Below are 15,168 nucleotides of genomic sequence, written 5' to 3' on the forward strand. Positions count from 1 at the left end.
CTAAAATGTACAAATGGCTCTGAGAAGATTACATTTCCCATCAATAATGTTTCTACTACATTTACAGTGTGTTTTCATGTCTTCTGAAACAGAAGGTGGAGCAGGTGGAGCTTACAAAGAGTAAATGCTGATATAGAAGGACAGTTGTGTTTTCATGAAGCTATTTAGATAACCATTAATTGTATTGCTGGGTTTTAAAAAAATGTTTCATTTGACTGATTTAATTAATTAATTTGTTTTTCAGACTGAGTCACTGTTACCTCTCAAAGAGAAGCTGTGATGCTCTGTCCTCAGTTCTCAACTCACACTCCTATCTGAAAGATCTGGACCTGAGTAACAATAACCTGCAGGATTCAGGTATGAAGCTTCTGTCTGCTGCACTGCGGAGTCCACATTGTATACTGGAAACTCTCAGGTCAGCATCCAAACGTTGCCACTGCTGATCATTTAAAGTCCAAATGATATTATTCTATAAACAACCAAGCTTTCTGGAATTTGCAAGTGAGTATGTTTGTGAAGGTTCTCAGTCATTCAGGTCATCGTAGTCTAAGGAGCCTTGAAAGAAAGGCTTCTGGACTTGTCTGTGAAGGTTCTCAGTCATCCAGGTCATCGTAGTCAAAGGAGCTTGCAAAGAAAAGCGTCTGGACTTCTTTAAGTTACTTGAAGACGTTTCACCTCTCATCCGAGAAGCTTCTTCAGTTCTAAGGTCAAATGGTGGAGAGTCCCAGATATAAACCTAGTGGGAGTATCCCCCCACAGAGGGACAAAAGGACCCCCTGATGATCCTCTAATCGCCTGAGCCAAGGTGTGAAATTGGGTGTGGGTCCCAATCAGCCAGAGTTTCGGGTGCGTTCATTGTGAAACCTGGCCCCACCTTATCATGCGAATTCCTGGACTTCTTTAAGTTGCTTGAAGACGTTTCACCTCTCATCCGAGAAGCTTCTTCACTTCTAAGGTCAAATGGCGGTGGGGGCCAGATTTAAACCCAGCGGGAGTAACCCCCCAAAGAGGGACAAAGGACCCCCTGATGATCGTCTACCTAATCACATGAGCCAAGGTGTGAAAACGGGTGTGGGTCACAATCAGCCAGAGTTTCAGGTGAGCACATTGTGAAACCTGGCCCCACCCTATCATGCGATTTCCTGAGGTCAGATGGCCCAGGATTTGAGTGGGCGTTAAGGCGTCTGGGAAGTGAACTCAAAACTGGATTATAGATGGCAGACAGTTCGTGTCGTAAGCCACCGCCTCTGTTCAAAGGTGGTCGCTCACAGTGGACATAAATGGCTTCTTTCACTCTTTCAAACCATCTGTCCTCTCTGTCCAAAATGTGAACACTGGCATCCTCGAAAGAGTGTCCTTTGTCCTTTAGATGCAGATGGACTGCTGCTGCTCCATTGAAAGAGGAGTGTTTGTGACAAAAGAATTTCCCTTGGGATAAATACAGTTCATCTTATCTTATCTTATCTTATCTTAAAATGCCCTTAACAATCAGGGTTATCCTGTTGATAAAAGTCCATCACTGAGTTTGTAAAAACACATTTGTCAATCATTATCTTTGGTATATAAGGAAAATGACAACATTTAATCATATTTCCTCATAACCCTCTTTTGTCTGACCATTTGAATCCCATTTGAATTTCCAATAAAGGACTCCACAGAGTTTGGTAAAAATAATGACAATAGATGTTTGTGTGAAAGTGCGGGAAGAAAATTTGTGTGTGTTTTTCTTTCAGTGTAGCACTCTGTAGACGGTCCCTGAGCACTGGTCTCACAGCCAGCTGCACATGACGACCAGTGTTGTTAGTCCAGGTCAGAAGATGACTCGTTGAACTGAAAATGAGCTTGTAGTTTGTCTGTTTTAATAATGTGACTGGAAAAAGGTGTGGTTGGACTTCGAATATTCCTTTCCAACTTCACCTTTAAAAGTGAAGCTGTGAGGCTTCTGGAATGTAAAACAAATTTTTTCAAGTCTTTTTCATATTTATATGCTAAAAGTACAACTTTAATGTCAAACATTCAGAGTTTTTTCTCTTGTTGTGTTTGTTTGAAGCTGCTTCCTGTTGGCTTCAGCTGTTTTAAGTTTCCATTTTCTAAACTTCTACATTCTGAACCTTCAGCTCTTAGTGGATTGTGAAACACTGAATGATTTCAAGCACACACTTTGTCTAATAAAATTACATCTTTCATTCTTTATACAGATTGGGGAGCTGTGGGTTGTCAGACATCAGCTGTGATTATCTGGCAGCAGCGCTAAAGTCCAACCCCTACCTTATGAGACTCCTGGACCTGAGCTTCAACAAGCTGCGGGATTCAGGAGTGAAGCATCTGTGTGTTCTTCTGGAGAATCCACGATGTCGATTTGGAACTCTGAGGTCAGTCACCATGCTTTACTTGTGCTGCGATGAATATGATGTGAAAGTTGTCCCGACACTGCCGATCATAGGTCCACAGAGCCTTATACAGGAAGTCTTGTTCCATTCTTTGTAGAACTTTTTATCTCTGATCCTCTAAGTCTTACTCAGTAGTTAATGCAGAGTTCTGGGCTGATATGGGTGAGGGGACTCAGGCAGCCTGATAGACTGTCCAGATGTCCATGGCTTCCCTGCTTGTCCTGATACAAATAAACATAAGTAGCCTTTTTTGAATTTTTTGTGGAGGAATAAAACCCATTACATTGAAACATCTCAGCTTGTGAAGGAATACAATAAAGGTGGTTCAAAACTCCAGAATTAGAATTTATGGTTGGCACCCTTAGAATTACAGTAAATGGTTAAAATCTGAGATAATGAGATATACCCTCAACTTCTCCCCATAATTAAACCTTATGGGATCATAGGGTAATTACACTCAATCAAAGTCGGTTCAACCCAGCATTTTGAGTTTCTTATGTTTTGGTTTATTTTTGCATTATGGATTATTTCTTATTCTCTGGCAATACTGTTTTGATTATAATTATGTTCTGATTCTTTAGCTATCTGATGATGATGATGATGATGATTATTATTATTATTTCTGGTTTAGGTTTTGTTATCTTGCCCTCATGTTTAGCTTAGGTTTTGCCTGTACTTAGCCTCCTCTGCCCGTATGTCCCTCTGTCTGTCCATGGTGTCTTGTCTGGTCCTCTATGTCTGTTAGTTTCCTGTTTTATTCTGAAGGTCCTTGTCTTATGTGAGTGTGTTCAATTTACGTTTCCCCCTGCCTTGTCAGTTGTGATTTCCCCTAGGTGTGTTCCCCTCCTGTCTCTCATCCCTTGATTACTGCCTCAGTAATGGTAAATGGTAAATGGACTGGTTCTTATATAGCACTTTTCTATTCTTCTGAGCACTCAAAGCGCTTTACACAACTTGTGCATTCACCCATTCACACCCATTCGCACAAGCACATTGTTCTAGGTGCTTTCTAAGTAACATTCACACACATTCATACTCCGATGGATGCATCGGAGAGCAATTTGGGGTTAATATCTTGCCCAAGGATATTTGGCATGCAGACTGGGGGAAGCCAGGAATCGAACCACCAACCTTCCGATCAGTAGATGACCTGCTCTACCGCTCAGGCGGTAGAGCAGGTCATCTACAGCTGTAGCTGTAAACTTCTACATCTGAACCTTCTTCAGCTCTGAACAGATTATGAAATACAGGGAGTGCAGAATTATTAGGCAAATGAGTATTTTGTCCACTTCATCCTCTTCATGCATGTTGTCTTACTCCAAGCTGTATAGGCTCGAAAGCCTACTACCAATTAAGCATATTAGGTGATGTGCATCTCTGTAATGAGAAGGGGTGTGGTCTAATGACATCAACACCCTATATCAGGTGTGCATAATTATTAGGCAACGTCCTTTCCTTTGGCAAAATGGGTCACAAGAAGGACTTGACAGGCTCAGAAAAGTCAAAAATAGTGAGATATCTTGCAGAGGGATGCAGCAGTCTCAAAATTGCAAAGCTTCTGAAGCGTGATCATCGAACAATCAAGCGTTTCATTCAAAATAGTCAACAGGGTCAAAAGAAGCGTGTGGAAAAACCAAGGCGCAAAATAACTGCCCATGAACTGAGAAAAGTCAAGCGTGCAGCTGCCAAGATGCCACTTGCCACCAGTTTGGCCATATTTCAGAGCTGCAACATCACTGGAGTGCCCAAAAGCACAAGGTGTGTAATACTCAGAGACATGGCCAAGGTAAGAAAGGCTGAAAGACGACCACCACTGAACAAGACACACAAGCTGAAACGTCAAGACTGGGCCAAGAAATATCTCAAGACTGGTTTTTCTAAGGTTTTATGGACTGATGAAATGAGAGTGAGTCTTGATGGGCCAGATGGATGGGCCCGTGGCTGGATTGGTAAAGGGCAGAGAGCTCCAGTCCAACTCAGACGCCAGCAAGGTGGAGGTGGAGTACTGGTTTGGGCTGGTATCATCAAAGATGAGCTTGTGGGGCCTTTTCGGGTTGAGGATGGAGTCAAGCTCAACTCCCAGTCCTACTGCCAGTTTCTGGAAGACACCTTCTTCAAGCAGTGGTACAGGAAGAAGTCTGCATCCTTCAAGAAAAACATGATTTTCATGCAGGACAATGCTCCATCACACGCGTCCAAGTACTCTACAGCGTGGCTGGCAAGAAAGGGTATAAAAGAAGAAAAACTAATGACATGGCCTCCTTGTTCACCTGATCTGAACCCCATTGAGAACCTGTGGTCCATCATCAAATGTGAGATTTACAAGGAGGGAAACAGTACACCTCTCTGAACAGTGTCTGGGAGGCTGTGGTTGCTGCTGCACGCAATGTTGATGGTGAACAGATCAAAACACTGACAGAATCCATGGATGGCAGGCTTTTGAGTGTCCTTGCAAAGAAAGGTGGCTATATTGGTCGCTGATTTGTTTTTGTTTTGTTTTTGAATGTCAGAAATGTATATTTGTGAATGTGGAGATGTTATATTGGTGTCACTGGTAAAGATAAATAATTGTGCTGTCAAACTCCTAAAGTTTGCAGATGACACCACTGTCATTGGCCTCATTCAAGATGGTGATGAGTCTGCATACCGGCAGGAAGTTGAGCGGCTGGTACTCTGGTGCAGTCATCTGGAGCTGAACACTCTTAAGACTGTAGAGATGACAGTGGACTTCAGGAGACATCCCTCAACTCTGCTCCCCCTCACCATATCAGACAGCCCTGTGTCAACTGTGAAAACCTTCAAGTTCCTGGGTACAACCATCTCCCAGGACCTGAAGTGGGAGACCAACATTAACTCCATCCTCAAAAAGACCCAGCAGAGGATGTACTTCCTGAGACAACTGGGGAAGTACAGTCTCCCACAGGAGCTGCTGATCCAGTTCTACACTGCAGTCATTGAGTCTGTCCTGTGCTCCTCCATCACAGTCTGGTATGGTGCAGCCACTAAACAGGACGCGCAGACTGCAGTGGACTGTACGGGCAGCAGAAAGGATCATCGGCACCCCCCCTGCCCTCCATCCAGGATCTGTACCTCTCAAGAACCAGGAAACGGGCAGGGAAAATCATCACAGACCCCTCACACCCTGCACACAGACTTTTTGATCTGCTGCCCTCTGGCAGACGGTGCAGAAGCCTGCAGACCAGGACCACCCGACACAGGAACAGTTTCTTTCCCCTCGCCATCTCCCTTCTTAACAGTTGACCTGTCACACTGCTCCCACTGCCAGACTGCAACTGCACCTTATGTACATTTTGTAGTATTCATTCCACCTCATTCATTTCTGTATTTTATGTATATAAGTTTAGATTCGTTATTTATAGTTGGTTTACATAGCTTTGTGTATGTATGTATGTGTAATGTGTATATATAGACACTTGTGTGTGTGTGTGTGAGATTTACATTGCTGTGCTTGAGAGCCACCATCTACCGGAACCAAATTCCCTGTATGTGTCTGCACATATACTTGGCCAATAAACACGATTCTGATTCTGATTCTGATTCTGATAATTGAAATGGGTATATATTTGTTTTTTGTTAAGTTGCCTAATAATTATGCACAGTAATAGTCACCTGCACACACAGATATCCCCCTAAAATAGCTAAAACTAAAAACAAACTAAAAACTACTTCCAAAAACATTCAGCTTTGATATTAATGAGTTTTTTGGGTTCACTGAGAACATGGTTGTTGTTCAATAATAAAATTATTCCTCAAAAATACAACTTGCCTAATAATTCTGCACTCCCTGTACTGAAGCACACACTTTGTCTAAAAAACTTAAATCTTTCCTTCTTTATACAGATTGATGAGCTGTGGTTTGTCAGACATCAGCTGTGATTATCTGGCAGCAGCGCTGAAGTCCAACCCCTCTCATCTAAGAGAGCTGGACCTGAGTGAGAACAATGAGCTGCGGGATTCAGGAGTGAAGCATCTGTGTGGTTTTCTGGAGAGACCAGGATGTGGACTTGAAACTCTGAGGTCAGTCAGCATGTTTTAGTTGTGCTGAGATGAATATGATGTGAAAGTTGTGCTGACACTAAACTGCAGACATCAGGCTGATATTATACTGACCCACACTGAGGATCTTCATGGTAAAGTCTGTTTTCTTCTTCTCTGGTTTAGTCCATTGACTGCAGCAGAACAATGTTCACATTTCAAACCTTCAAAGAACAAGAAAAATCCTCCACTGGATAATTCACTGCGAAACTCTAAAACTCTTCATTCCACCTTAAAGTCTGAGTGACACTGAAATCCAAACCAAAATGGCAATTTGCTTTACAAACAGCAGTCCAACACAAACATACACACATCATCCAAAACACAATCCAAAATCCAAATCTCCTCCAATACCAGCATGAATGATGGGAAAAGAGAAGGAGGAGCACTCTGACATTCAGGGTTAGAAAGAGTTTCATAAGGCAGACTGTGAAGATCAAAGCTGCATTAGATAGCTTACATAACTTAATGAATGAGTGGACATAAGTGGACAGAGATCATCTGAAGCACTTCAAAGGCTTTAAATCATCACACTTCTCTTTCTTCTTTATCAGCTCTGTTAGATTCTGTTAGATTCTCTCAGTTTTCTGTGGAATGAAGTTAACAGCAGGCTAATAATATGCTGACCAATAAGTTTCTATTAAATGTTGTAATTTGTATATTAAAAAGTGCCGGTGCTTTGGCTTAGCACAGCTCAGCTTACAGTTAGAATACAGCTGCTGGATGTGATTACCATGTCATACTGTAGTTATCTACCAAACTGCTAACTGGGGAATTTCAGGCCACAAATCCATCCATCCATCCATTCGCGTCTGCTTATCCTTTTCAGGGTCGCGGGGGGCGCTGGAGCCTATCCCAGCTGTCACAGGGCGAGAGGCGGGGTACACCCTGGACAGGTCGCCAGTCTGTCGCAGGGCCAACACACAGGGACAGACAACCATTCGCACTCACATTCACTCGCACGTTCACACCTAGTGGCAATGTGGATTATCCAATTAACCTATCCCCACAAGCTGCATGTCTTTGGACGGTGGGAGGAAGCCGGAGTACCCGGAGAGAACCCACGCAAACACGGGGAGAACATGCAAACTCCACACAGAAAGACCCCGGCCTGATGGTGGAACTGAACTCAGGACCTTCTTGCTGTGCGGCAACAGTGCTAACCACCGTGCCACCGTGCTGCCTAGAGCCTGTGCTCTAGCTGTCATCGAGCAAGATGCGTGGTCCACCTACGCAGGGGAGCAGTCCATCACAGGGCCAACAGAGAGAGACAGGGAAGCACTCTCTCAAATCCACACCTACAGCCAATTTAGAAGCACCAATGAACCTAAGCAGCATTTCATTGGACTTACGGGGAACATCAAACCTCCAAAGAAAGGCCCAGCTGACCAACAAGCTTTAACCTACAACCTTCTTGCTTTGCCACTTTTCGCCATTTCAGCCCAAATCCTGCATCTTCCTGTTTTTGACTACAGGCCAGATACACTAGCACTTTCTCACCAGACACTGCCACCTAGTGGAGGAAGTCTTAGTTCCATTTGAAGCTTCAGATTACAGTTAGTTCCTTTCAAAAGAGGTGGAGGTGGTGGGGCCACAGCACCATCATCACTGAATGCCATAGGACACTTAACCTTTGTTTCCATATGCTGGGAACTTCCTGTTGTTCCAAGGAGGAGTGGAACATGTGTAAAAATCGCCCAGTCAGTTTCAGACAATCTCGGGTCAAGTCTAGAACAACTGTGTGCCCAGTTTGAACTCTCTTCAGTACTGTGATCTGACAGACCCAGAGCAGCCAACACATCACATTTAGAAGCTCCCTAGATGGAGCCACAACACATGTCCAACACTTAGTCTGTCTTGTGGGACCGACTGGAAGAAATAATTTAAGGACTTAGTCACAGAACAGAGATTCAAAACTCCAAAATCCAACTGGCTGCATTGGGGCATATGGTCCGAAAACTCTGCACAGTTTCTTGTTTGAAGCTGTTTCCTGCTGGCTTCAGCTGTTTGGAGTTTCCATTTTATTACACTTCTACATTCTGAACCTTCTTCAGCTCTGAACAGATTATGAAACACTGAATGATTTCAAGCTCACACTTTGTCTAATAAACTTACATCTTTCATTCTTTATACAGATTGTGGAACTGTGGTTTGTCAAAGATAAGCTGTGATTATCTGGCAGCAGCGCTAAAGTCCAACCCCTCCCATCTGAGAGACCTGGACCTGAGAGGAAACAACCTGAAGAATCCAGACGTGAAGCAGCTGTGTGATCTTAAGGAGAGTCCAGACTGCAGATTGGAGACTCTGAGGTCAGTAGAGTGTTGGAGTGAGTGGGTGGTGCTGTCACCAGTATTGTACTAAACACAGTCAGTATGAAACAAAGATGCAGTGTTTCCTGTAAAGCTGCAGCTTCTCAGTGAAGCTGTGGGAGGAGAATGGTGACAGGCTTCAGGATTGGACACAAACACTTCCTGTTTCTGCCTTTTGTGACTTTCATGGTCACTATAGTAACAGGTCAGAAAAAGCAGCACGCAGACGAATGACTGCATTAATTTCCGAATTTAAGGCAGTGAAGAACACGGTCTGTAGGTGAGGAAGAGTTTAGTGAGAGCAGATGTTTGGCTGGTATTCCTCCAGTTAACAGCTGGAACTGTCCATCTGGATTGTTGGGGTTCCTACAGAGCTCAGAGTGGACACACCAAGGTTATTCTAATGAATGAAAGTCCAAACTAAAACTAGGAGTCAAAAACATTTTCATCAACTTCAATAAAAATCCAAAGATTAGAAAAAGTGAAGCAACAATGAGTCCTAGTACAGTCCCAGCACTGAAGTCCCTGCTGCCCTTTATACTGGATGTGCTGCATCACTGACTGACAGCTGATGAAGAGTCTCTGGAAACACTTGTTTAGTTCCTCTGCTCTTCCTTCTTCTCTCTGCAGGTGGAACTGGTTGTAAATAGGATGGTGTGTGTGCTGAAAGAGGATGAGCTGTGTCCTGATGATCCAGATAGGATGAAGCAGCAGCAGCTTGTGTGTAGAGACGCTCTGACTGGGCTATGTTACTGGGAGGTGGAGAGGAGAGCTTCATCCAGCAGTGACTGACAGAGGAATGAAGTGCAGATGACTGTCAGTGCTGCAGAGTGAACTGCTCTGAGAACAGCTCCACTGTCAGACACAATGTAGAGTCCAGCATCATCCCTGTGTGTCCCTCTGGATCTGACAGAGGATCATCAGTGTATCTGGACTGCTCTGCTGCTGCTCTGTCCTTCTACAGTCTCTGCACAGTCTCTGTCTCACTCTGGCTTCAGACCCTCCTGGATCAAACTCACCTGGAAAGGCTTTCAAACACTTTTGAATAATAAACATCATGTTTTTATAACATAAATATCATGTTTTCATGGATATGTGCAGTTTGAGCTTTAGTGGATGAATCAGTGCTTAATTTTTAATGTGGCTACTAATGATCAATAAATGTGTTGACTGGAATCAAATGAATTACTTGGACTTTATCTGTTCCTGCTTTTCTCTCTTGTGGATCTGATCCAGACCTTTTGCCGCCTTTAAAGCAGCCTCAGAAATACCTGGAAACACGGATTGGAGAAGTGAGGTGAGATGAAGAACAGCTGGGAGAAAAGACACAACACGAGCTTCTCATCTGTGACTGAAACCTTTGAATCATTTTTAATCTTTGCTGTTTAACTGGGCAGTGAGGCGGCTTTTAACACAGGAGACTCACATTTGACCTTTAAATGAACCCGTGATCTTTGCTCCAGCACCACTCTGTCCACAAACAGCTTGTGATTGATTAACTGAACCTGATCAATAGTCCTGAAGTTTCACAGATTTGATGCTGCACTCTGATTAAAAAGAGCTTTTATTTTGTCAAGCAGGGTATAGGTCACTTCCTGTCACTCCTAGCGTGACATTAAGACACATCAAAAATGTCCTGAACAGTGAAATAAGTCAAAATGCGCTCAGTGATCAGATGAAGACAAAAACAACAATGAAGGTGATCCCTGCAGTTCCTCTGACATCCAGCAGAGGCAGCAGTGACTCAGTCCCCATAGACTCAAACTGGTTTGGTCTCTACAGATAATTTCTCCCTTCATGTGTTTTTGTATTAATTAGGAGGTCAAAGTCACATGACCTCATTGTTAGGGTTAGGGTTAACCCTTGTTATTTACTAACTAATCTTAAATGACTGTTCAGCACAGACATGAAGCCCAACAATCATGTTTTACAGTCCTGTGGTCTCAGCCTCAGATACTCAACTAATCAAAGTGATGTCATGACAAAAATGAATGACCAACAAAACATTTTTCTCCTTCATTTCTGTCAAACAATGCTGTATGTAACGTGTCTCGCGGTTAGTATCATGGTTGCTAGGCAACGTGAACAGCGCGACGAAGCGTATACGTGGGGCTGGTCTTAACCCTGCTGGCATGAATCCACTGAGGTTGTCCGTCTGTTAGGATGCTGGTTCTCGTCACTGCAAGTACAGTCTGGGGGCTGGAACACGCGGCCTCCCCGAGTGCCCTTGGTTTTAGCGACTTCACCAACACCGCATCTCCTGGTTTCCACGGATGGGTTGGATCTGTGGAAGGGAGAGGCTGAGAGAGACAAACTTTCTGATAGTTATTATTCAGTGTTTCTACCAGGTTATGAACATAGTCAGACAATGCAGTGTCTATGTCCCCTTCCAATAGCGGTGCCCCTCTGGAGGCTGACCATGGTGTTGGAAACGGTCTTCCCATGATTATTTCAAATGGAGATAATTTGGTTGCTGCGGATGGAGTCATTCTAATCTCGCAGAGGATTTGAGGAAGTAGTTTGATCCAGGTCATTCCTGTTTCTATCATTGCTTTAGTCAGGCGATTTTTTTATGGTCCTATTCATTCTTTCTACAACTCCTGAACTCTGAGGATGGTATGGCACATGATATTTCCAGTCTATTCCTAGAGTTTTAGCACACTTTTGAATTACTTCTGATGTGACTGAAGGTCCTCTATCACTGTTAATTTGGTGAGGTATTCCAAATCTGGGTATTATTTCATTGCACAACTTTTGACAGACTACTTCTGCAGTTTCTTTTGATGTTGGATAAGCTTCTACCCATTTACTAAATTGGTCCACTATTACCAGTAAGTACTTGATGCTTCCTTGTGCTGGCATGTGTGTAAAATCAATTTGTAATGTATGAAACGGGAAATCTGGTTGTGGTAAATGCTGATGTTTTGCTTTTGAGCTACCTACATTAGTTCGTGCACATGTTAGACAGGTTGCTAATATGCGTTTTACTGCGTGTGATGTTTTCTCAATTACAAATCTTGATTTTATTGCTCCTATTACCCCTCTTTGTCCGACATGACTCACACCGTGAAAATGGCGGACAAGGATTGGCAGTAGTGAAGATGGGAGGGCAATCAAACCCTCAAGGTTTTTGTATAAGCCGTCTCTGTTATCTAAGGTACAATCATTACTTTCCCAGTAAGTGTAATCTGAGGCAGAGGCTTGCTCTTGTATGAATTTTAGGTCAACATTTGTTTCTAAATAGTCTGGGAGTGTGACAAGTGGCAGCTGTAAAGGCAAAGATAATACTTCCTTTCTGGGTGGTTGCTGTGAGGCAGCAGCTGCTTTCGCGGTTACGTCTGCAAGAGCATTTCCCACTGCTTCGTCTGTGTCAGCCGTGCTGTGCCCCTTCGTTTTCACAACTGCAATTGCCGATGGCAGCTGTATAGCCTGCAAAAGTCTTTGAACAAGATCAGAATTAGCAATCGATTTTCCATCAGCAGATGTGAAGCCTCTCTGTCTCCACAATGTGCCAAAGTCGTGCACCACACCGAATGCATAACGGCTATCAGTGTAAATTGTCACCCGCTTATCCACATGTAACTCACAGGTGCGTATTAAAGCCATGAGCTCTGCTTTTTGTGCTGAGTGAAATGGTAATGAGTGAGCCTCTAGTATGATGTCAGGCAATGTTACCACCGAATAGCCACAAAGAAATGAGTTGTCATTTGGTTTTGAACAGGACCCGTCCACATAAACAATGACTGAGTCTGGGATTGGTGTCTGCTCTAAGTCTGGGCGTGGTGCTGTGGATTCCTGTATACGTGTCATACAATCATGAACGTCAGGCTCGTCTGAACCATCCTGTCGGTCAGAGGAACACAGCATACGAATAAGTAAGTGTGCTGGCGAATTAGGTGTGCTGCTTGCTTTTATAGTGAGATTTGCTGTTGAAGTCAGTGTAGCTTCATAACCTGAGCGACGTTGTGCGGTCATATGTTGTGTAGTTATGTTTGCTAGAATGGTCGTGACCTGGTGATTGGTGTGTAGAACAGTGTCATGTGAGAGTGTGAGCTTCTCGCAGTCCCTTATCATGATAGAGCAAGCCGCTACTGCTCTCAGGCAGGCCGGCATCCCCTGAACTACTGCTGGCAGCACCTTTGAGTAGAAGGCTACTGGACGGTAGCCACAGCCATGCTCTTGGGCCAGTACGCCTGCACAGGTTGTGCCGTTCTCTGTGACGTACAGGTGGAACGGTAAGTGGTAGTCAGGCAGACCCAAACAAGGGGCGGAGGTCAGCGCTCCCTTTAATGCATTGAAAGAGGCATTTCTGTTGACCACAGTATTCGAGGAGGCTTGTCTTTTTTGCAGCATTCACGCAGAATGTGGTCATGAAAAGAACAGTCTGGTATCCACTGTCTGCAATAGTTCACCATGCCTAGGAAGGACAGCATTTCCTTCTGTGTAGTGGGCTTAGGGACAGAGGTCACAGCTTTGACCCTGTCTGTAGTCATGGAACGTTGTCCATGAGACAGTGTAAATCCCAAATATTGAACAGAAGTCTGACAGTACTGCATTTTCTTTGCTGATGCTTTGTGGCCAGTCTGTTGGAGGTGCTGGAGTAGCATATGTGTGGCAGTTTGACATAGTTTTTCACTTTCAGCACAGAGGAGGAGATCATCCACGTACTGGATCAGGGTACAGCCCTCTGGAGGAATGAAGCCGTCCAGGGTAGCACGTACCACCATTGAGAAAGCCGCAGGGCTGTCTACCATGCCTTGGGGTAAGCGAGTCCATGTGTACTGCTTATCTCTATGTGTAAAAGCAAATATCGGCTGTGTGTCCTCATGCACAGGCACTGAGAAAAAGGCGGAGCACAAATCCACCACAGTAAAATGTGTAGCTGATGCTGGAATAGCTGTCAGTATGCTGGGAACGTCTGGGACGAGAGGTGGCAGAGGCATAATGACTGCATTAATTTGCCTTAAGTCTTGTGTGAAACGCCATACGCCAGGTTTGTTAGGCTTTGGCACAGGATTGACAGGAGTGTTATATGGAGATACTGTGGGCTTTATTACTCCAGCTGTCAATAAATCTCCTATGATGATGTCTAGGGCTGCGGCTTTTTGAAATCTCCCTGCTGCGCTTGCTGAGGGGACGGGGTCCCTGCATACATCATTTTTTCACTTTCCTCTGAGCCTTCAACATCAAAATTCAACATCATCTTAACACTTTTAGCCTTCGTGCTGTTGGGGAAAAGATCTGCACCAGCTTTTGTTTTGACAAGTGTGATAAAGTTCTTTATCTTCATGTCATAGAGATTATCAGTGGCAGTCAGCTTCAATAGTTGTGAACATTCTGGATGAATATTGTTTAAGAATGTTGTTATGAAAATCTGGTCATTTCCTCCTTCAGGCATGCATGCCTCATTAGTTCAGCAGTGCGTGAAACGTTTCATAAAAACTAGAATGGATTCATCTGGCTTTTGTTTACACATGGTTACTGCATTTAAATCAATTTTATCTCTAGACATTGTGAGCAGAAATTTCTTTAGGTTTTGAAAAAAGGCTGTGATTTTGTCATCGTTTATCCACAAAAACGAGGTGGTGTTGGCTGCTTGGTCATTTTTAGGGTCTAGTTCCTCTACTTCTTCAATAAGCTGAGATTCAGTCACACCTGGGATTCGTTGACATAATATATATCTATAATCAGGCCCACCCGAGTGGTGGTATCTGGTACTTCTCTGTAATGCAGAAACAAAGGCTGTAGGATTTTTTAGAGGATCGGGAAGTTCTTTAATGGTTGCTGCTAACTCTGAAATTTTAGGGGGTTGAATGCAACACATGTCCCCTATTATCATGAACGGGAGGGAGGGGCTGACGTCATTAAATTGTGATCCCTGCTTTTCTTTATAACGGGTGTTTTTGTGGGGGCCCTCTTGAGTTTTTTCCTCTTTTTTCTGCTTTAAGTAGTTCCTTATTAAATTTCTGGTGTTAGTTATTGCTTTTGGCACAGTCAAACCATTCGCTACTCTAGTGTGGCGCTGAACATGATTATCTATGACGGAAACGGCTTCCTGCAGTTCAGCTTCCGTACGTTCAGTTAAAGGATCTTTCATGATTTCCTCACACTCTGCCATTAACTGTTTTGTTTGCTTTTTATGTTCCTGTAACTCTCTTTCTCGTTCAGTGTATTCTTGTTCCTGTCTTTGATCTAGGTTAAACCAGTCATCTTCTTCTGATTTAGGTGTCATTTCAGTGCCTTCCTCACTCCTCTGTAATTCTGCTGTTACATCAGGATATACGCGCTGGTGACGTGCAGCCGCCGCAGCAGCTATTAATTCTGTTTTTTCATCATAAGGCGGCGGAGCCGTAGGTTGAACGGATGGACATGTAAGGCTAGTTTTTTCTGCAGTGGATTTACAAGGGCCTACA

The 15,168-nt window shown here is 43.8% G+C and overlaps 1 protein-coding gene across 1 annotated transcript; it reads left to right on the forward strand.

Moving 5' to 3' along the window:
• The first annotated feature begins 2,322 nt into the window (after positions 1 to 2,322).
• LOC146632948 (ribonuclease inhibitor-like) lies at positions 2,323 to 13,485 on the forward strand. Its single transcript, XM_085352884.1, has 6 exons — positions 2,323 to 2,372; positions 6,252 to 6,428; positions 8,582 to 8,755; positions 9,992 to 10,052; positions 12,983 to 12,990; positions 13,398 to 13,485. The coding sequence occupies exons 2-6, from the start codon at positions 6,256 to 6,258 to the stop codon at positions 13,483 to 13,485; spliced, it is 504 nt and encodes a 167-aa protein (XP_085209010.1). The 5' UTR covers positions 2,323 to 2,372; positions 6,252 to 6,255.
• The last annotated feature ends 1,683 nt before the right edge of the window (positions 13,486 to 15,168 follow it).

The sequence above is a fragment of the Diplotaxodon limnothrissa genome, linkage group LG4 (genome assembly GCF_057381915.1).
Source record: "Diplotaxodon limnothrissa isolate DT_005_m linkage group LG4, D_limnothrissa_male_GT1.1, whole genome shotgun sequence".
Classification (NCBI taxonomy): domain Eukaryota; kingdom Metazoa; phylum Chordata; class Actinopteri; order Cichliformes; family Cichlidae; genus Diplotaxodon; species Diplotaxodon limnothrissa.